Below are 23,123 nucleotides of genomic sequence, written 5' to 3' on the forward strand. Positions count from 1 at the left end.
CACTTAATGACATGATTTCGGCTGTTGAGTGGCTTGTCCCACTAATCTTATAAATTTATCAAGATTTCGCCATACAAAAATGACAGTTCAAAATCACTTCATCGGAGTGATTTGAAACTGATCCACGCTAAATCTCTCTGTGCGACTCTGATTTTGCGCCATCTACTTGGCAGCATTGGAAATCTATTACATTATCACAGCTGATTTAGACACTACAAAAATGAAAAAATATAAACAAACAAATTTTTATTAGAGCAATGAATCTAATTTCGGCTGAAAATCGACTTCCCAAATGAAAAAATGCGTCCATTATTTCCATTATATGGAAAGTATTTAAAAGAATACGGCTTTTATTACAAAATACTATATGACAATGTTTTCTTTTGATAAATATTGAGCGATGGGTTATGAAATGCTTAAATGTAATCTAATACCATGTTCAGACCGAAAATTTAAAAGATTAGATTATATTTAAGCATTTCATAACCCAACATTGTTCTCACTGCCGGTAGAAAGATCAAAAAACAGCTGTTATTGTCAATCAAGAATTCACATCGCATAATATTTATCAAAAGAAAAGATTGTCATATAGTCTTTTGAAATAAAAGACGGTTTTTTTAAATATTTTCCATATAATAGAAATAATGGATACATTTTTTCATTTGTTAAGTCGATTTTAAGATGAAATTAGATTCATTGCTTTAAAAAAAATTTGTTTGTTTACATTTTTTTCCCTTTGCAGTGTCTAAATCAGCTGTGATAATGTAACAGATTTCCAGTGCTGACAAGTAGATTGCGCAAAATCAGAGTCGCACAGAGAGATTTAGCGTGGATCAGTTTCAAATCATTTCAATGAAGTGATTTGGAACTGTCATTTTTGTATGGCGAAATTAAGATTAGTGGGATAATCCATTCAACAGCCGAAATCGTGTGATTAAGTGTCGGGCTGAACACGGTATAATCTTTTAAATTTTTGGTCTGAACATGGTATTACTAATAGCGGGATTCTGTAACCAGTCTCTAGTCTCTATTTGAGACATTTTGAGGTAAAATCTCAATTTGTGACTAGTTACTATTCACTAAACAGTCTCTAGCGTTAGTCTTAAAATATTGACTCAAACTTGAGACCTGGTAATTAGCAGGTCACAAAATCAAAAAGAACTCTTGTCTGCCATTTTGAATATACTGAATAGAGATCATCACAGATATTAATCGATTGTAGTTATTTTCTATTTTGTAAGCAACTGAAACACGAAAAGGTTAAAAATAAATCAATTTTACATAAATTTCGTAAATATTATGAAACAAAGTCAACATATATTTTTACTTTTATTGATAATTATATTTTTGGACTATGTTATAGAAAATTTAATATATGTTATCGACATATATATTTTAATTCAAGTTTAAAAACATCTCTGAATAATTAAATGTAATAGATTTTGTGACTGTCACTTACAGAATAGCAAAATCGTCTCAAGTCTCAAAAATTGTCTCTAACTCAAAATCTCAAATTTAGAGACTTGAGACAGTATCACAGTACCGAATCGCACGGTAAAATTCTCAAATTTAGAGGCTTATGACTGCATCACAGTACAGAATCGCATGGTAATTATATATGTATATATATTGAATTTAAACGATTTGAGGAAACACATTTGGCAAAAATATTACAAGCGAGGCTATAAAATTTATGGGTTGCATTCGAATTTTGAAGGAACTACTGTGGACTCTTATTATTTTTGCCTCACATCTGTTTCTTACACACTGGCATCACTATCTACTACTTGTCATTGTGCGAAAAAGAGAGTAAAGCAAAAAATTTAAAGTAGTTTTGTTCATGTATTTGTTTTCATGGATAAAAGTTTCTTCTCTGAATAAAATATAAGTTATGCGAAAGGCATGCAAATTCCAAAATGTTAATGAAGATTAAAATATATTGTGTTTGATTTATACGCACCAATATCGACTATTTGAGTTTCGTGTCCATATCAACGTTTATCAGATTATAAAAAAGTATGTGTATATACATCTATAGTTACTTTGTATCTTTTTATTATGTATTACGTTCTTTTCAAGGTGGGAAAGGATACATTTTATTTAAGTAAAAGAGATTAGCTGTATTTTATGATGGCAGCGGTTGACAATGACAGTGATAATGATGTAGTTACAGATTTTGTAAATTATAATCCTGCATTCAATACTGATCTCAAACATTCTGTATCTGAACTGAATGTACAAATCCAATTGCAAAATACTAAAGTTCAACATGTAACTAATCATCAGCATCCCTCTTCTGAGAGTCAAAATTACTGCATTCCTATTATAGACACTGCACCAGTTTTATCCGCAAGTAATTCTTGTAATAATAACATGATTCCTACAATAAATGTAACACCGCACAGTCCGGCATCAATAACAAAATTTAATAATATTTTCGAGGACACGCTAACACAACTTCAAAGTATAAGAGAGACGGTGGTCCAAATGAAAAATTGCAGTGCCCGCATGCATGATGGTTTTAATAGTTTTTGGCCAGTTCATTCGGCTATACTAAGCGCATCTTTGCCTGACCTAAATTCAGTAAATAGCGCTAATGTAGCACTGGCTCTTGGACAGTATGTTAGATGGATGCCACGGCAACAGCAATATGTTCCTATAAATGAACGTCGTAGATCTTGGACAACCATTGATGATCTTAATATTACAAATAAGAGCATTAGTTTATCTAGCTTGGATAGTGAAGAACCTGAAACAATATGTGCCACAGATCAGCGTAGACGTTCTGCCAGAAATAGCACCGGAGGTAAGGTTTTAAATTAAGTAATACGAACATTAAAATTATGTACAAGAAAAAATACATGTTAATATTTTAAATTTAATCATATATGTACATATACAAAAATTCGACAATCTATGGTTGTTTTTTTTTTTGGATTTTTTCAATAGTTCTTTAAAAAAATTACCAATTGCCCAGTTTGTGCGTGACATAGAAATAGCCACACTGACCCGCTCTGCTGAAATTTAAAAACTCGTTTGAAATGATTAAGTGGTTTTAAGAACTGTTTACGTTTCGTTACTCGTTCGTTGTATGTACATAGTTTTTTTTTTAATTGTTTGGGATACTCTCACTGTGTTCGGTCTTGTAAGGAATCAACGGGCAAAAATACTATCACTGTCTATATAAAAGTGAAATTTTTGCCAAAGCTTTTTAAAGCCATAATAAGTAGTAAACAATTATATTCAAATAAATAAACCGCTCCAAAGCACTCTTCTGTCACGGAGTAATTATTCCTTGACTCGGCAGGTTCTTCTGAGAGGTATCCAATTTAAAGTAATACATATTGAGTACTATCCGGAGCGTGAATTAAAATTTCATGGACTAATGCAGGAAGATAATACCAGGTATATTCTTCTTCTTAACAACAGCGCGCCAGTCGTTTCTCCTTTTTGATATGTGGCGCCAATTGGAAATTCTAACCGAAGCCAGGTGCTTCTCCACCTGGCCTTTCCAAAGGAGTGAGAGTCTTCCTCTTCCACTGCTTCCCCATAAAATACGAGTAAATCTACGAGTACAGCAAACAACAACAATTTTATGCCGGATTGATTTAAATCATGTGTGGCAAAAACTGTACCAGCTTTGAAAATATGCGCATGTGACAAATTTTTGAGGCGTATGTACTCGGTGGAATTTCAATTATGCATATAACGTATGTATATACATACATATATGTATATGCATTTGAAATAGTACAGAAGTGCACGAGTAAATCAGTGATGATATATAAACCGAACGCTGTCGATCATTTCAATCATTGAAGCATGAGTGTGCATCATTTCGGGTATTTTCTGCCAATGCAAACGTTCATAAACAAATCATGTATAAGCTGATCGCTAGTGATTCAAAGTTGTTCTCTATCGCTGATTTTAAGACAAACGGTTCGATTCGTGTACATGAATCGAACAGACAGAATCAGACAGAGTAACGGATCAGTACTTGAGTTCAGTACTTGAGCACAAAAGTGCGTATAAACCAAACATTTCAGGTCAAATTAATATGACGAAAAAAACATAAATAAATTAAGGAAGGTGTATAATCAATCATATAGAGTAAAGTCAGTCGGATGATCGAAATTCCTGATGTTACTTATATAGGGGCTAGGCCAAGTTTTCGCTTAAATTTATCTATTTTACCCACAAAGATACACTGTTATGAGTAGAACACGCTCTCATGTTTTCATTGGGATAACTCACATATTGGCCGATATATGCGGTACAAAATCACCCGGAACTTCGAAAATCTTTATATTAAGTATGGGGGCTATGGGAAGAATTGGTCCGATTCAAATAATTTTTGACACACAGACCTATCATTATAAGGGAACGATTATCCCTTAATTTCAGTTATATATATCCGATACATATTGTGTTGTTGTAACGGTTATCTTGTCTCTGTTAGGATGGTAAGGTTCAGATAAGTTGTCATCGAGGTCATCCAGTGGTAGGCCCAGGAAAGTGATGTTTCGAGGGAGAGGGGTGCCAGATGTGTTGAGTTAGCTGGCAACCCCGTTTGGCTCGGTAAGTTTTAGATTTTCACCATTTATCCTCACTGCTTATTTTGTGGTGTATTTGGAGTTATGTACCTGATATATGGCTGATGCACAAGTTAAACTACTCTTTTCCAAAATTTTACGTCCTTTTTTTAATGTTCTTTAGCAAAATTCAGCCGTGCTCATAGCTTTTTGACGCCTTCGTACATGCCTATTGGATACGCCACACCCAAATTCCATTTTATTTCAGCAATAATCTCTCAAGAAGATTTAAAAGGATCAGCTTGGTTTTTTCTGTTATTTTACGTGCAGGAGCTTTGTTTTTCAGTAAATTATGATCACTTTTAACAAGTTTAATGGCGTTATATACCAAATAGTGTAGTGTCAAACTATCATTTGATTGTGTGCAAAATCCAACCAATTATACCAAGAATTATTAAAACTGTAAAAATAACTAATATTTGTTATGACGACCATTAGCGTCTATAACAGCTCGCAAACGACTGGACATGTCCTGAATAAGGTTTTTCATTTCACAGAGCTAGGGAATTTTTTGCTGTTCTTCTTGTATTGCTTTGATAAAAGCAGTTTTATTGGTTGGACTTCCTTTACTTACTCGCTACTTTAAAAAAGCCCACAAATTCTCTATTTGGCTTAAGTCAGGACTCTCAAACAAGAAAGCACAATGAGGATGAGTTATGGTAGTACGGCGTTACGTAAATACAAGGTGCGTTCCTAAGTAAACAGGACTTAAAAAAAAACAGAACAAATGGTTTTTTCGGCAAACTCAATTTGTTTTATGCAAAATAGTCTCCTTCTGCTTCAATAATCTTTTTGCTTTTTCCAAAAGCATGTCGAACGAGTGTTTTAGCTCGTTGGCCGGTATGGCCGCCAGTATACCGGTGCAAGCCTTTTCAATGGCCTCTACGTCTGCATAACGCTTTCCTTTTGGGCAAATGCATTTTTCCGAAAGGAAGATGTCGCACGGTGTCATATTAAGTAAATACGGTGAGTAGTTAATGGTTAAATGTGATTTTTGGTCAAATAATCGGTCACAAAGATGTCCTTCGAATGTTGGATTCTGAGTAATTTTTGGTCGAAATGCGATAAATCGATGTTTTGGAGATGTTCAATTCCATTTCCGTGAATTTCAATTATGATTTCGACTGATTTTTGAATTGACGCATAGTTTCGATGGAATTTCCGGTGATCACGGATTTTGATTGGCCCACATGTTGATCGTCATTTATGTCCTCACGACCACTTAGAAAACGTTGAAACCACTCGTGCACTCTGCTACGGGATAGGCAATCATCGCCATAAACTTGCTTCATTAATTGAAACGTTAAAACGGTAAAAGTTTTACCAATTTTAAAACAAAATTTAATGTTGGCTCTTTGTTCGATGCCCATTTTCGCACCAATAACACAAAAATACGGACACTTAAAACGCAATAACTTCACTTCCAATCAATGAAATGTCATGAAATCACTCACTGGACAATCGATAAAGATAGCAGATTCTAACGCACCAGTTGACATATAGATGGCCTGGGGGCGCTAGATTCTAAAAGTGCTGTTTACTTTGGAACGCGCCTTGTAAAAAAACAGAAACAAACAAATAAACAAAAATTTTAACATTAATTGAATCGAAAATAGAAGTTTAGCTAGTGGTATCTTTTCAATATTCTACGTTGTAAACTATTGTCCAGCTGTTGAATCGCAAATATATATATTCATGATTCTCCAAACGGAAGAGGTAAGGTCTACTAAATTTTTCGATTGTTTCCTTTACAGTACACTATTTTACATTCCGGTGGAGGACACTGTTTCTCACATAGAAAAGAGTCCTCACTATGGTGCGCAGAATTTTATTTTAAAAAGTTCGAATTATTTTTAAATTTGAATTCGCCGCTCTACCCCAGGTTTGAATGCCATACATTCATATCGGTCTAAATATTACCCTATATTTTAGCAATCTATTCTTCAGACTGAGGCGGGATCTTGGCCTAAGGAGCCAGTATATCTGCGCCACCTTTAATCTAAGCTGAGTTCTATTTATTTTTACGTAATCTTTCCAAGTGCGCCTCTTATCAATTGTAATCCGCAAAATAGTTGCGCATGTGTTTTTTGGTAACAACTGACCATATAAAACCACTTGAGGTCAATTTTTGTGCTTGAGGATATACTACTGTGATCAAATTGAAAGGTGAATTTTGTCCATTTCATCTCCTTCAAAGTAATCTCCTCCCCTGCAATACACTTATGCCAACGAATTTTCAGTCATCATAGCACTTGGAAAAATCCTCCGTCGCACGTAGGAGCATTTTCCTTCAAAAATCGGACAAAATTGAGAATTACAAACTACAGTGATGCTACTCAAAAATGATTTATTTATTACCTAAGTAACCGTACAACAATAAACCGATTAAATAATTGACCTTTACGCGTTATATTGCCACACAAGCAGTCGGAACCTAGACTTCGTTCAGTACGCACGTCCTTATTCTCGATACTTTCTATTATTCTCGAAATTGCAACTTGTGTTATGTGTTGTGTGAAGTGAATTCTGGAAAATATTTGTTATGGAGTCTGGACAACATGGTATTATTTAATTTTAATAATATAAATATTAATTTAGTTAATGTATTATTTTGTTTTTTTTTCTCGAAAACAATGAAATATCAACAAACGAAACAATTTTTTTTTTTTAATTTTTTAGTGTTTTTGTTATAGTGTCGGGGGAGGTCGAGTTATAAATAAATTTTTTTTTTAATAATCTACAGGGTTTCTACTTATCATATAAACTTAAACTTTTCCCCATCTTTCCCCCGCTTAATAAAAAGCACGTTTAATTAGGTTGGTCACTTGCATAGAATGAGTACTGCTTTTATTTATTTATTTTAATTAAATACTGAAATAAGAAGTATAAGAGAGATCTATCGGAACCCACTTTTTGGTGAAATTTAGAATGTGATATTCTCTTAATATTTATATGTCACAATGTGAAAATAAGCGAAATCGGATTACAATCACGCCTACTTCCCATATAATACAATTTAAAATGCCATTTGATTCTTGCACTTTCTAGTACACAAATAAAGAAGTAATTAATATAACGGAATAAAATTTTGCGGTAATAATTTCCTTAACGTATGCCACCTTCTGACCAAAAATTGTTCAAATCCAACAAACTGTTGAAGCCCCTAGGTACCGAATATGTGGACCCCGGTACCTATAGTTGACTTTTGACCGAAAATATCGTTCAATGTGTGTGATAAGAAATTGAAATTCACACAGAATCCTTTCCTGACAATAGTATTTCTTTGTATCAAAAATGGGTTGAATCAGGTCAATCGTTTCCTGAGCTCCCATATAAAGATTTTCGAACTTCTAGATCACTTTATGCTGAATATATCCGCCAATATTTGAGTCATCTCAATGAAAACTTCAGAACAGGTTTTATTCATAACAGTGTATCGCTGGCTAAGGGTGCAAAGTGCCTAAGTCCATTTTTTGAAATTTTTCAGGAGAGACGAAAAACATTCTAAATATTATTTTTGTTAATATTTTTTAAAGCTGTATAACACAATGTCTTTTTATATTCGTAATTGATGACTCAAATACAATTTTAATTTGAAATAAGCATAAGATACTTGTTTATGTCTATTTTTGGGACTTAGCCCAATTTCTGCAACAGAGTTTTATTTTTGTAATGGACTTAGCTCTTTTTATTGTTAAACACCTTTTTTTCTCTTCGCCTGAAAAGAAAACACAAGTTAATAGAAACTTTAATTGTTTAATCAAGATTAATTATATTTCACTTTATTTTTATAATAAATATCTTAAATATACAAAAATCAGTCATATGTTCCAGTTATCAAAATCTTAAGCACTAATTATTCAAAATAAAAAAAAATTCATTCGTGTGGCAACTCGTCGTAAAATTTATGGTAGTCTTTTGGCAATGTTACCTTTAAAGATTGTAAGTCTTCATATTTCCTTTTTGAAAAAGGCCTTTTTTCATGGTAAAACTGATCCAGGTTGGACCACATTAATGGGGCAAAATGCATACATTTGCGCTGTGGAAGAGTTTTCCATTCATGCGGAAATCTTAATTTAAAAAATATTTTTCCATCTGGAGTATACTTCAGTGCTCGAATATCTGTCACTTTCGAATCACCTGCACCACGACCAGGACGTATGGTTTTAAAAAACGATACATTTTTAAACGATTTGAAAAATGTATGATCTAAATAGGTCACATCATATGGTTCTGGTTTCTCCCGCGCACCTTTACACAAACCAATATAGTCGGCTGGTACATAAATGTCTTTATTTTTTAATGCACGTTCAACTACAGAATGTACGCTATCAGCTTCCATTTGCGTATGACCTATTTCAAGTATTTTTTGCTCAATCGTAATTTTATTATTTATCGATGTATTAAGCAAAGCGTTTGACATAGTACAATTACGGTTTTGGTATGTACACCCGTCACTGTAAAAAATAATGTTAATCGGGTTATTTTTGTTTTCCAAATTATGCAGAATATTTTTTTTAATGAAATAAGTCCAAATACTAGCGAATTCATCAGCAGTTAATCCGCCTTCGACCTCGTGCCATAAAAAGCAGTACGCTTTTTGATTTTTCAAATTATAAAATACTAAGTTATGAACTTTCAACTTAGAGCTGTAATAAAATGTACTGACATTTGATTTCGGTGACATTAAAACAGCTTGAAGATCAACTGTAAATACGAATTGCGCGGCATTTTTATCTTTGGTTTTTTCTTCTCTGGCTTCTTTCTTCTTTTCCTGATGGAGCAAGTAATCTTCCTCTGAAATATTTCCGACACGATAACGCGCGCAAATATCGCACTGATCTTTTCTCGGCGCATACAAAGATAATTTTTTGTTTTCAAAAATGTCATTAAAAACTGTCATAGAAAGAGGTTGCTTTTCGTGTTCAGTACACCAATTATTTTTTTAGAAATCATAAAGCTTTGTCTTAGACTGCCATTCTGATAATAGATATTTTTTTGTGATTGTAGCTCGACAATAATGAGATTCTGTGGCTGGAAGACTGTCGAAAAACATACTTAGTTCTTGCTGCTGTACACTTTGGGTAGCCATTCCTCGGTTGTGTTTGTTTGAATTGGATACAGAAAAGGGCGTTTTCAACCATTTCAAAACAGTTTTTCCGCTTATGCCCAATGTGTTTAAGAAGAGAGTGCGACACACACGCAAAATTGTATTATTGGCTTTAAGGTGATACTGCAGTGTTTGACTTCTCTTCGATGCGTTTTCTATGCGACGATTTCGAGGTCTTTTAGTTTGAATACACTCTATCAAAGTATTAACGTAATTTTTTTTTTGTTTCCAACACATTTTCCAAAATTCCTTAAATATTTGTTCTCTACATGATTCTGACAGTTGTGCGCATTTCATGATTGCAGTCTCACCTTTGTCCAAACAATTACATCTTTGCTTGCGAGTTCTAGCGTCTCTCACGTTATTGTATTGCCAAACGTTACCTGTTTTTTTTTGCCGAGGTATTTTTTACCACTTTGGCGAAGGACTTTATTTTTTTTCAGAAAAGGAGAAACTGGATTTTGTTTTTAATCTTTGTTTACGTGTTTTACTCTGCTCTGGTAACTCAAATGAATTGTCTGAACTGCTGTTAAAACCATAAGGCACTAGTCCTACAACACCATCATCTGCTTCAATTCCAAAACCAGGGCACTCTACTGCTTTCGGTTGAATATTATTATTTTTATCAGCACACATCTGATATAATAACAATAACTAAACTTTAAATATTAAGAAAAAATAAGTAACCGTATTCACCTTCCACTTATGAGCAATTTTATAAAACAAATAAACAAACTTTACTGAATGTTGCGCCAAATTCCTATGAAACAGCTGATGCTGTGTACGTTCAGTGGACTTGGCGCGCGCTGTTTTGACAACTACGGACTTAAGACTTTTGCTTACCAACACTATACAACTTAAAAAAAAATTCCTTTTTTTGTTTTTTAGCCCATGTATTTTCGAATTATCTTTCGAACTGCATCAAAATCTCATTTTTGAAAAAAATGGACTTAGGCACTTGGCACCCTTAGCCAGCGGTATGTTTGCGGCTAAAATAGATACAATTGGGCGAAAACTTTACCCTTCTCCCATATAACTATCGGGTGATTTTTTAAGAGCTTGATAACTTTTTTTAAAAAAAAAACGCATAAAATTTGCAAAATCTCATCGGTTCTTTATTTGAAACGTTAGATTTGGTTCATGACATTTACTTTTTGAGATAATTTCATTTAAATGTTGACCGCGGCTGCGTCTTAGGTGGTCCATTCGAAAGTCCAATTTTGGGCAACTTTTTCTTTCATATTTCGGCCGGAATAGCCCGAATTTCTTCGGAAATGTTGTCTTCAAAGCTGGAATAGTTGCTGGCTTATTTCTGTAGACTTTAGACTTGACGTAGCCCCACAAAAAATAGTCTAAAGGCGTTAAATCGCATGATCTTGGTGGCCAACTGCCCATGCATCCCGAAAAATGCACTGTTTGGTGTGGTTTGTACGCTGGTGGAATCATTGGACCGTATTTTTTCAAAGATGCTGTTGGACGCAACGTTACGGTGAATGGCGATCGCTATCGTTCGATGCTAACAAACTTTTTGTTGCCAAAAATGGAAGAACTGAACTTGAGGTTGACATGTGGTTTCAACAAGATGGCGCTACATGCCCACAGCTCGCGATTCTATGGCCATTTTGAGGAAAACTTCGGAGAACAATTCATCTTCAAGAAATGGACCCGTAAGTTGGCCACCAAGATCATGCGATTTAACGCCTTTAGACTATTTTTTGTGGGGCTACGTCAAGTCTAAAGTCTACAGAAATAAGCCAGCAACTATTCCAGCGAAGACAACATTTCCGAAGAAATTCGGGCTATTCCGGCCGAAATGCTCGAAAAAGTTGCCCAAAATTGGACTTTCCGAATGGACCACCTAAGACGCAGCCGCGGTCAACATTTAAATGAAATTATCTTCAAAAAGTAAATGTCATGAACCAATCTAACGTTTCAAATAAAGAACCGATGAGATTTTGCAAATTTTATGCGTTTTTTTTTTAAAAAAAAGTTATCAAGCTCTTAAAAAATCACCCGATATTACCAAGATTTTCGAACATCCACTTGATTGGTGATTGTATGTAAGGTACCTTAATGAAACCCAGGGAACATTTTTTGAGTATGTAGCATATTAGTAGTATGTGGGATGAGCAAAAATTGGTCGATACTACCCCAAACTGAAATATAAAATACTCGGTTGCCCCGAACTTAGCCCTTCCTTACTTGTTTTATTTGAATATATTGCATTATTATATTCAATCATGCATTTTTATTCATTTTCATCATATAATCACAAAATCATAAAATCATTAAATAATTTTGTCCGGTTTTTGAGACCAAATGCTCCTATGTGCGTCGTGATGGCTATCAGAGCCTTCTTCGATTCAGCTTTTTTATCCTGTGAATTTGCTGAATAGCCAGAAATTACACGAAGGTAAATCGGGCGAATGCGATGATTGCGGCACAATATTTGTGAAAGTGTGGCGTAATGATCACGAATAACCAATGCAGTATGAGATGGTGCATTATCACATTTCTTTGTTCAATAAATTCAGACATAGTAAAAATTGGAAAATTCACTTTTAAGGCCTCTTAAAGCGACGCGTATCTCAAATTCTAATGAATATTTTGATGTGAAATTTAGCAAAGATGTCACTAAGAACACTACCAACTTACAGAAAAAAATTTACCGATTCGAAAAACACGCGGTATAAAGAATATAGAGCACAAGGGCGAGTACACTGCCTTGAGGAGCGCCAGCACAAATTGATCTCAAATCAAAGAAATAATAAGGCAATGGTAATGGTTTAAATGAGTTAAGCCTCCACCCACTCTACCCGGGAAAAACTGGCGCACTCTAGCTAAACATAGCACAATACACCACAGCCGATGAGAGCACAACACAAAACCAACGCAACTCACCACACCTATTGACCAACCCACTTAACAAAAAGGATGGACAACGGGATCGTATCATCAATTCGCTACCAACATTCGCTTACACACTGCACCGCGTCGACACCTTTCCCATATTTACTCGAACTACAAATTCGCGGGATCTCAACACAATTCATTATTCACAAGTCGTTAACAACATCTGCTTATATATTCGAATAAAAATATTGACCACACGGTTCCTGCGCGCTGACCTTTTTCGCACATCAACATCCGTTCATCGACACACGTGTAAGTGATTTATAACAAAATTTAAATGCTAAATTGGGCATCCAATTAAACAGTAGTTTTTCCTTTAATTTGAACAATAGGCCTAGAAGCCATACTTATTATTTTCCATAGCATCAGTTATAAAGTGTTCTACCATATTGCTCCACTGTCATTGATAAGTGGGAAGATTGTGCCATGAAATGTTCTGAAGCCAAACTGAGGATTCGGAATAAGCTGTTTGTCTTCCAACACCGACAAAAGCTTACGTAAAAATGTACTTTCGAGATAATTACCAGTAGACTAATTAGTCGATAAGAATTAACCAGATGTTCATGTTTTCCGGGTTTAAGAATTAAAATAACGTCAGCAAATTTCCATTGTGATGAGAAACGCATTCCGTTAAAAAGGTAATCATGCTGATTACGTTTCCGCGTAACGCTTTAAGTGCAAACGCATTAATTCCGTCATAATCTGGTAAATTATTGTTTACCTATGCTTTTTTTCATCCTGAAAATATAACATTATCAAGGACTATTTGTGCCCTTTTAATACTTTTCGGACTTGACTTATAGCAATAATTTTAAGAACAGATGCCAACTGCCTTAGGACTGCTTAAGAATATTTTTAATTTCTTTTAACATTTTGATTAATCGCACCTACTGAGTTTTGTGGTCTGCCTGTGTATTAATTCCAACCTATTTTCTTTTTCAGCGCGTTTAATAATAACATAAATAGTTCTTAGCTTAATTCAAAACTTAGAAGTTTTTCCTTGGTGATAATGGAAATAAACTAATTGAATGATGAAATTGATGAAATTAATTACAGGCATTGCTTAAAGCCCCATGTTAAACAAGATGCACGCAGTCGAAAGCATATAACATAAATAATAAACGGTGATCCAGGAAGGAACTTTTTTCAATAGCCTTTTTTTGACTGATCACGCGTGAGTCGGGCCAAGCTATCTTGTTATTTTTGTTCAGTATTGTTTGGCATTTTAACATGGAAAGACTTACACCTGAATAACGTTTACAAATTGTTCAACCTTATTACGAAAATTCACGTTCTGTGAAATATGTGTTTCGCGGGCTTCGCTCAACTTATGGTCAACATAATCTTGAGACCTATTTTCGACCGTATAGACCACGTCCAGCACGCAGTGAAGAAAATATAGCAGCCGTAGCATGAATACCGTGGAGAAATTGGAATTGGAAATTTTTGTGTTTTATTCTTTAAAAAAGGTGGGAGCCGCGAAATGGATCTTACTATATATTCAGAGAATTCATAGCATTACACATTAATTCAAATTTGAAGTACGGTTTTAAACTGCTTATGTTTTCTACAAATTGCATTTTGTAAAGAATTAATTGGCGGCACAATATTTGCCGAATTCGGTTATTCTTCTTCGTAGCATTTATAAAGACTACTTAGATCAATTATAAAATGCAAAAAAATATTACGAATTTAGTTTACGAAGCATTATAGTTTACTAAATATGAATTTAAAAATAAAATTATATACTTCCTTTCATTTTGCAAACAATTAATTTTACCCCATTACCCCCATTTTAACCCCAAATTCGGGGGTTGCTATTCTAAAATTTTCCCCACATCTTCATCGCCGTCATTCCCAATTAGTAAATATTATGATACTGTCATTGAGTGGGAAAGTTTAACGTCTTGGAATCGACAAATTGCGGTCTTCAGCAACACTTGCCAGAATGGCAATAATATTTTCATTGCTTTGAGCGGTTGTCTTATTGGCACTTGAACATTATGTAAAGAAAAAGTACGCTCTAAATTTTCAACAATTTGACGAAAGCGATCAGAGGTGTACTATTATTTTTCTTCTTCTTTACTGACGTAGAAACCGCTTACGCGGTTACAGCCGAGTTAACAACAGTGCGCCAGTCGTTTCTTCTTTTCGCAAAGTGGCGCCAATTGGAGACTCCAAGCGAAGCCAGGTCTTTTTCCACCTGGTCCAATTTTAATTCCAATCGTTGGGCATGCTTTCGTCCGACCACATTTTACAAAGAAGCTGATGCATGCTCCTAATCAGTTCTTCGCCGCCGTATTTCAGTAGCTCGGCCGGCAATTCATCGGCTACCGCCGCTTTGTTGTTCTTCAGACGGGTAATTGCTATTCGAACTTCTTCATGGTAGGGCAATGGAACGTCTGTTCCATCGTTATCGATTGAGGAAACGGGTTCGCCTTCTCCTGGCGTTATATTTTAACTGCCATTCAGCAGGCTGGAGAAGTGTTCCCTCCATAATGTTTGTATGCGCTGTGCATCAGTCACTACATCACCTTTTTCGGTTCTACAAGAGTATGCTCCGGTCCTGAAATCTTCTGTTAGTCACCTAGTTGCGAGGTAGGCAGTCTGTTTTCTCTCCGCTCCACAGTTCCTTTATACCGAGTTGTTGACGAATGCTTTCAGAGAGCAGGAGTGCAAGTTGTGTAGAAAATCGTCCGGCTGTCGGTTGTGATTGCAGCTCGTCGACGTCGAACCTTCCCTGGTATCAAGCCGAGGGTACGCTCATTCTACTTTACCTCAGCACCATTATCGCCGTAGAACGTTATGGTCGCAAATGTACACCAAGTTCCCTTCTTTTAACGGCTTTGTTCGTTAGCAGCACTTTACTTGGCGAGTCAATGAATGTTTTTGTGATAATTCACTTTGTAGGCGAATGAAGCCGAAGAACAGGGAATCGCTTGACTTCTTAGTCAGTGCCATCCATCTTTTCCCAGTGCTGGTAATCACGCTCCGCGACAAACATTACAGTCATGGCACCCAATAACTGTGACGGATATCTTACGGTTGTAACTCTAATAGCTTACAAGGCATGATTTTTTGGTAGAATAATAGAAAGTCGTGCGCTAGTTGGTAGCCAGCTACCTGCGTCAATGCGTCCCTGCACTCTGAGGACGCCTTCCTCGTCTATGTACCGTGAAAGTGGGAGTAATGGGCGTTTACGAGCGTTGTCCTGACCGTTTTCCATGAACTGGATCTTTGTTGCGACCACTTCACGTTGTAATAGGTGGCATAAGAGGTGTTTGGCATTCTCTACTTCTTTAGCAGTTAAACCGTAGCATTGGTCCATCTGTCCGCCACGGCGGCAATTATTGATGAAGTGTAATTAGCGTATTAGCAATCATTTAAATAAAGAAAAATTATTAGATTCATAAAGATTACAACTCACAATGAATAAGGCAAATTTAAAGCAAAGTTGTTCATGAGGTTCATCATTTCCAACGATTATCATATTTTTAGAGGGCCAAAGAGGAATGGGGAACCACGTGACCAACGCGCAGCTGAACTAAAATTGATACCATCATTTATACGCCTAGTTTCATCGGCTATGTTGAGCTGTATGAAGAGCTAGTAACGACGGTGCTTACTTTGAATCTATTTTGAGTGCTTTTTTGAGTTAAACGATTGCTACTTCAATTTTACCCGTTGAAGTTTGTGATCGAAGATAGACAACAGCGGCGAAGGCGTCTTCACTGGCGTCAACAAATATGTGGAGTTGATCTAAATGTCAACTTACATGAACCTTACCACCCAAGCGGGAATTATAAACCCGTTAGAACAACAATAACAATGTGGAGTTGAAGTACTTGAAGTTCACCACTTCCAAAATAAAAACTAGGTACGGCGTATTTCATAACCTATGTCGTATTTCCACAGCTAACGCATAAGTAATTTGGAGTCATTGACGAAGTTGCTAAGAAATCCTTGAGAGTCGACAACATAACGATGATTAGAAGTTCTCTTTTAGTTGGGCGTCTTTTTTCATTTGCAACCTTCATCAACGTTGTGGAATTTTAATTTGAGACCAAACAAAATTTGACGACAACTTCTAAAAGAAACAAAGCACCCACTCTCCAACGAAACCTTCTTTTTTTCAATTCCTCCTCTTTTTTATTGGCGTAGACACCGCTTACACGATTATAGCCGAGTAAACAACAGCGTTTCTTCTTTTTGCTACATGGCGCCAATTGAATAGTCCAAGCGAAGCCAGGTCCTTTTCCACCTGGTCCATCCAACGGAGTGGAGGTCTTCCTCTTCCTCTGCTTCCCCCGGCAGGTACTGCCTCGAATACTTTCAGAGATTATCTACGACTTCAAAGTTATGACTGTCAACAGTGACATGAGAGCCAAGTCGCGAGTGCGACGACTGTTTGTTTGATGACAGGAGATATTTCGTCTTGCCCTCGTTCACTACTCGACCCATTTGCTTTGGTTCCTTGTCGAGTCTGGAGAAAGCAGAAATAATGGCGCGGGTGTTGAGGGCGATGATATCAATATCATCGGCATACGCCAGCAGCTGTACACTCTTATAAAAGATTGTACCTGCTCGATTAAGTTCTGCAGCTCGAATTATTTTCTCCAGCAGCAGATTGAAGAAATCGCACGATAGGGAGTCGCCTTGTCTGAAACCTCGTTTGGTATCGAACGGCTCGGATAGGTCCTTCCCGATCCTCATGGAGCTTTTGGTGTTGCTCAACGTCAGTTTACACAGTTGTATTAATTTTGCGGGGATACCAAATTCAGACAATGCTGCATAAAGGCAGCTCTTTTTTCTGCTGTCGAAAGCAGCTTTGAAATCGACGAAGAGGTGGTGTGTGTCGATTCTCCTTTCGCGGGTCTTTTCCAAAATTTGGCGCATGGCGAATATCTGGTCGAGTGTTGATTTTCCAGGTTTAAAGCCACACTGATAAGGTCCAATCAGTTTGTTGACGGTGAGCTTTAATCTTTCACACAGTACGCTCGATATGCGATGTTGAAGACTTATTCCTTTCTGTGGATTGGGCAGAGCACACTTAAATTAAATTCCAATCGTTGGGCATGCTTTCGTCCGACCATATTTTACAAAGAAGCTGCTCCTTATCAGTTCTTCGCCGCCGAGTTTGAATAGCTCGGCCGGCAATCCATCGCCATCCATAGTTGTAGCTGTCGGGTATCCTTACGTTTTCAGCTCTCCTTATGAGACCTGCCTCAGACCGTGTACCGACGCGGCGTGTGTTATGTTTCAGGATAGCTCTTGCCCGAGTGTTCGCTTCACTCTCTATAGGTGGTGCAGCTTAAGCACCGAAATTTTCAGTTTTTAAGGGTTAGCTACCATATTGTGGAGAGACTGATCAGATTCATATTTGACAAATGTAATTCTCCAATATCCTCCCTCGATGAATAATACTCTAATAATACTCTATAAGGCACTCATTATTCCCGTCCTGCTATCCTGACGTAACCTTTCAGGCTCTTCAATAACCATTGATTGTAATTTCTGTACCCATAAATCGCGGTTGAAAGCTGGTTGTCCTGTGCAGACTTGATAATTGTGTGGAGGGAAAAGTTGTATTGGCGAATGTAGGAATTGTCGTTGTATAAGTATGGCCTACCAATCCCTAAAATAGTTGAACTATGCATGTGGGTTGTAGCACCTGTACCTGTTGCCAAAACGGCGGAGTGAAAAGCGAATCGGTTAGCTGACGATTGCTGCTCTGTTAATTGAACGGTTCCCAATTGTACTGTAGTCCTCGCTGTTTGCGTTTGCGATACTGGAGAGACGGGAACATTATTGTTGGATTTATCCACGTTAGGTATTTCACTGCGTAATTAGTGCTCCTTAATATCGCACAAATGAATAGAGGAACTGCAGACTGCACACTTATCATAGTTTGTACCTACCTGTTTATGCAAAGGGAGAATGACAAATATGTAAATCGCACAAACAAGCAAGCAGAAACTGTGTAGCGGAAAATGTATGTATGTATGTAAAAGGAAGAAATCAAAGACAATTTAAAAACTTAAGAAATTGGAATTGAAACATACAACAGTAAAATAAACATAGAAATTAACTGTAATATTAGGATCTACACAAGTTTTGAACATTCACAGCAAAGACATCTTTGTATATTTTTTTGCTTTGGTAATTTTTTAGGTTTTTTTCGGGCTGAAAGCAAAAATAAAAGCAGCATAAGTTAAACTTGTATATTTTTTCTTAAATAATCATGTACTAATGATTGTAAGGCAATATTATATATAGAATAATTTTGCAAAAACTTGTTAATAGATTTCTATGTTAATTTTGGTCGTTGTTATTATTTCGAACACGTCGTAATTGTTATATTTTTAATTTCCATTTAAAATTTACTTTTAGGCATATCAACACACTCCCTTAACGAAGCAGAATTGGCCCGCGATTTTCAGCGAATTGCCGCAAAGCGTAGTCTAGCAACAGAAATTCGTATTCCACTACAAAAAAGCATATCTACTTCATCAATAGTTGCAAAAGAAGAGATTAAATCTCGTCATCTGTATGATAGCGAAGATGAAAACCAAAGCCTTTTGAGAGCCCATGTGAAAATTGAGGCCTACGATAATGTGGAGAAACGTCGAAAGCGGGGTTCACTATTCTTTCGCAAAAAAAAGGATAAGAATAAAATGAAGTCTGGAGGTCAAACAGGTGTTTGTGATTCGTGTGGTATCAATATATCAACGTCAAATATTAAGGAACATCAAATGGAATGCAAAGTAAAAAAATCGGGTTCGAGTAGTGGTCAAAAATTGTTGTTGGTTGGTGTAAAGAAGGGAGCAGATAAAACAGAAATCGGTCAAGACTATTTCGATGGAGTTGATCAAAGCGGAAATATTAATGACGACACACCATTGATACGTTCTGAATTTCTAAATGACCCTCCCATCGAAGCCCAGGATCTAGGCGCAGATCCAATACTTGGAATAGCAGCTGATGAGCATGATTCATGGTCACCCAGTGTTCCCAGGGACGTAATAAAATCTCTCAAAGAAAAGCAGATTAAAAGACAGGAACATATATATGAGTTTATTATGACAGAGAAACACCATTGTCAAACTCTACTTGTAATGCAAAAAGTTTTCGTCGAAAGTTTGGAACGTCATTTTCCTTCGTTGAATATAAATACCATGTTCCCCCGTTTATCAGAATTAACTGAGTTGCATATAAATTTTTTAAAAAAATTAAGACAAAAACAACGGGAGCAGTATGTTGTTGATAGTATAGCTGACATATTATTGGATTTTTTTTCATTGGAAAAAGCCCAACACCTAAGACTAGCATATGGGGAATTTTGTGCTAATCATCGGACAGCACTGGAACATTTTAAGACGTGCATGACCAGTCGTGATCAAACGTTTGCTGAGTGGTACAAACACTGCTTAGCTAATCCGTTATTAAAGAAAAAAGGAATTCCAGAATGTGTACTATTTGTTACCCAGCGCCTTACTAAATATCCTTTATTGATCGAACCCCTTCTTAAAAGTGGGCGGGAAGATAAATTAGAAGCAGATAAGCTTCAGCATGCCCTTAATTTAGTAAAAGCTTTACTTATAGATGTTGATGCGTGCGTTGCTGAGAAAGAGTTACGAGAAAGACAAATGGAAATTTTTAATCGTGTCGACCCGAAATCGTTTGCCATTTATAAAAATAAACCATTCCGTAAATCAGATATTGGAGCTGAGTCACGTCGTCGTTTGAAATTCGAAGGTTATGCAACTTTAATGCAAGGGCGTTCGAAGATGCAATTGGTCTTAGTTGTTGTACTCACCGACTGTCTATTCTTCCTTTGTGAAAATTCTGCCCACAACAAGTACACATTTTTTACACCAGAACATAAAGCGGGTGTAGTTCCATTACAAAAGTTGCTCATTCGTGAAAAAGCGGGAACCGAAGCACGGGGTATATATATAATTTCTTCAAATCCATCTTTTCCAGAAATGTATGAATTAAAAGTGCAGCAGCCTAAGGATAAGAATACTTGGATTCAGTCAATACGGCAGTCCGTTCTGGAGTGTCCATCTTCTGATGTTATAGAATCTGAAGATCTTACAGCTGAAGAAAAACTTCGAATTGGTGTTAGTAAACGAGATCTTATTGATAAAATAAGACAGAAAGATATTGATCATGCAATTCTCTTGGAGGACAAGATATATCTCCAACTAAATTTATTAAAAGAGCAAAAGAATTTTTTTGAAGTAACTACAACATATGGGCAAAGTTGTAGTACTCATGGCGGCAATGGGACGTTCTTTAATGGAAGCTCAACAAACGCATCAAATTTCCTTGCTACATTTGGTTCCTATAAGGATTTAGTGGGCGTGGATTGTAATACGATCGAGTTGTGGAAATATGTGTTGAATATGGTACAAAGTATTAGCCAACTGGCTGCTATGGTGTATACAGCATCCACTGGTTTGCCAGTGTCGCGTTCAGTAAGTTCGGTAGGGGAAAAACAAAGTGACAGTTATGCATCACCTACACTACCAAAACGTGCAGAAACATTTGCTGGTTTTGACGAAAAACGTGGTAAAGGTAGTTTTTCGTATAGTAACGTGTCGAAAATACCTGCATTACAAACCCTGATACCACGGTTACAAGAGCTGGAAGAGAAGGGTGATCCTAAATCTAGTTCATCAGTGGTCACTTTGAATATACAATCCATAGGAAGTGACTCACAGTCCTCAACCACACTTGGAACTGAAGATATTGCAATCAAAGATCATAATTATGCCGCATTGCAAATATCACATCATCTTCATACTTTACTATGCATAGTGTCACAACAGATGACAGTTATACAAAACTTGCAATTACAATTGGCATTGTATCGAGAAAGTCCACGAGTCGCTTATACCCATAATGATCAGTTAGAAGAGTTACGAAATCTGCAGGATAAATTACAGGATGAGAAAACTGCTTGGTTACGCCAAAAAGAGCAACAGGAAAAAGAATTAGAGGAAAAGTATGCGCAGCAAATTAAACTTCAAGAGCAAATCAAAGCTGAACAAGAAGATATTAAGCAACAACGCGAACAACTTTATCGTAAAATGGAATTACTCTCAAATCAAGGACTACTTCTGTCGCCCAATACACCTCTATTGATTAATAGTCCATCATTGGCTGCAACTTCCTCTGGTGATGATGCACACGATAGTCACGAAGGAGCACATTTGCAAAGTGATGTGTCCACACCCTCCTTAGCCCAGAGTACTGTCGATCGACGAAAAGACAAATGGCGTACAGCTTCGACGATTTCTAAAAATCCACCTGTTAATTTGCTAAGTGCCACTAATGCACCAAAAATAAATCCGACTTGTATTAAGCAAAAGTTTCCTATGAAGTTATCTTCGCTTTCGACGAGTACATCCTTAAGTAGTCCTAACTCGGGCAGCAGCAAAATTGACAAATCTGCCAGTTTTAATGCAAGTGTACTACAGCAAGCCGGATGCACACAGATATTGCCACTCAAGCTGGCTGATAAACGCTCTACTACGACACAATCAACGTCCCAAATTGTTTCCAACCATGCTCGCACTGGCAGTTCACCTGCAATTATTCAACATCCTAATACGAGAACAGCCACGTCACCCCCTCTTTCAACTGTGAGCATAAGTCGGACGGATTCCTCATCGGCTTTACCTTTTTGCCAGCGACAGACGCCCACTTCCTCGCGCAGTTCTCAAGCAATGTTAGCGGCAGAAAACAATTGTTTGTCATCAATTGGGACCAGCAATTTAAACCGCCGTAACAAAAATAACAATGTTAAACCAGATGAGGAAGAAATTTATTTTTGACGCTCGTTCTCACCAGAGGTTGAGATATAAATGCGGCATTAATATAGTTATATTATTTCAGACATTTAATTGGAAGAAAACAATCCATTGGCCCAGCTCAAAAACAAAGTATAAGACTCATGATAGGTTTTAAGATTTAAAGTACATATGTATGTATGTTTTATTCATATGTAGTTGGCAAATAGCTTATGTATTTACATTCCGATACGTATATATTATATAATGCTTCCATTCTCAATATGTGAGTTGTAGGCATGTGAGATTTCAGTAAACTTGCAGTAAAAAGAATTAATTGAATTATATGTATGTATGCAATAATATTTTCATAAATCAGTAATATTATCATTTAATAAGTAACATTATAAATAGTTCTGCAATTTATACACATGCAATTATGTATGTATGCGTTGCTGGCATTTATGTCTATAATAAACCTTTGATTCAGTATAACTACTGATTGTAATAAAATCGAAAATATTCAATTTGTTATATTTTTCGAATTATACTCCTACATAGGTTAAAGAGAAATCAAGCGAAGATGTCGCTTTTATGCAATTACGTTCATCTAAAGCAGTGGTTCCCAAACTTATTTTGTCTACCGCCCACTTTGAGAATAAATATTTTTTTAGCGCCCCCATTTTTTCACCTATTTAAAAACCACTATAA

The 23,123-nt window shown here is 36.3% G+C and overlaps 1 protein-coding gene across 1 annotated transcript; it reads left to right on the forward strand.

Moving 5' to 3' along the window:
- Positions 1–1,795: 1,795 nt before the first annotated feature.
- LOC120781426 (rho guanine nucleotide exchange factor 18) lies at positions 1,796–22,934 on the forward strand. The gene is made up of 3 exons (XM_040113646.1): positions 1,796–2,016; positions 2,080–2,806; positions 19,006–22,934. Exons 2-3 carry the CDS (start codon positions 2,128–2,130, stop codon positions 22,455–22,457), a joined length of 4,131 nt encoding a protein of 1,376 aa, XP_039969580.1. The 5' UTR covers positions 1,796–2,016; positions 2,080–2,127; the 3' UTR covers positions 22,458–22,934.
- Positions 22,935–23,123: the final 189 nt, after the last annotated feature.

Source organism: Bactrocera tryoni, unplaced genomic scaffold (assembly GCF_016617805.1).
Source record: "Bactrocera tryoni isolate S06 unplaced genomic scaffold, CSIRO_BtryS06_freeze2 scaffold_7, whole genome shotgun sequence".
NCBI lineage: Eukaryota > Metazoa > Arthropoda > Insecta > Diptera > Tephritidae > Bactrocera > Bactrocera tryoni.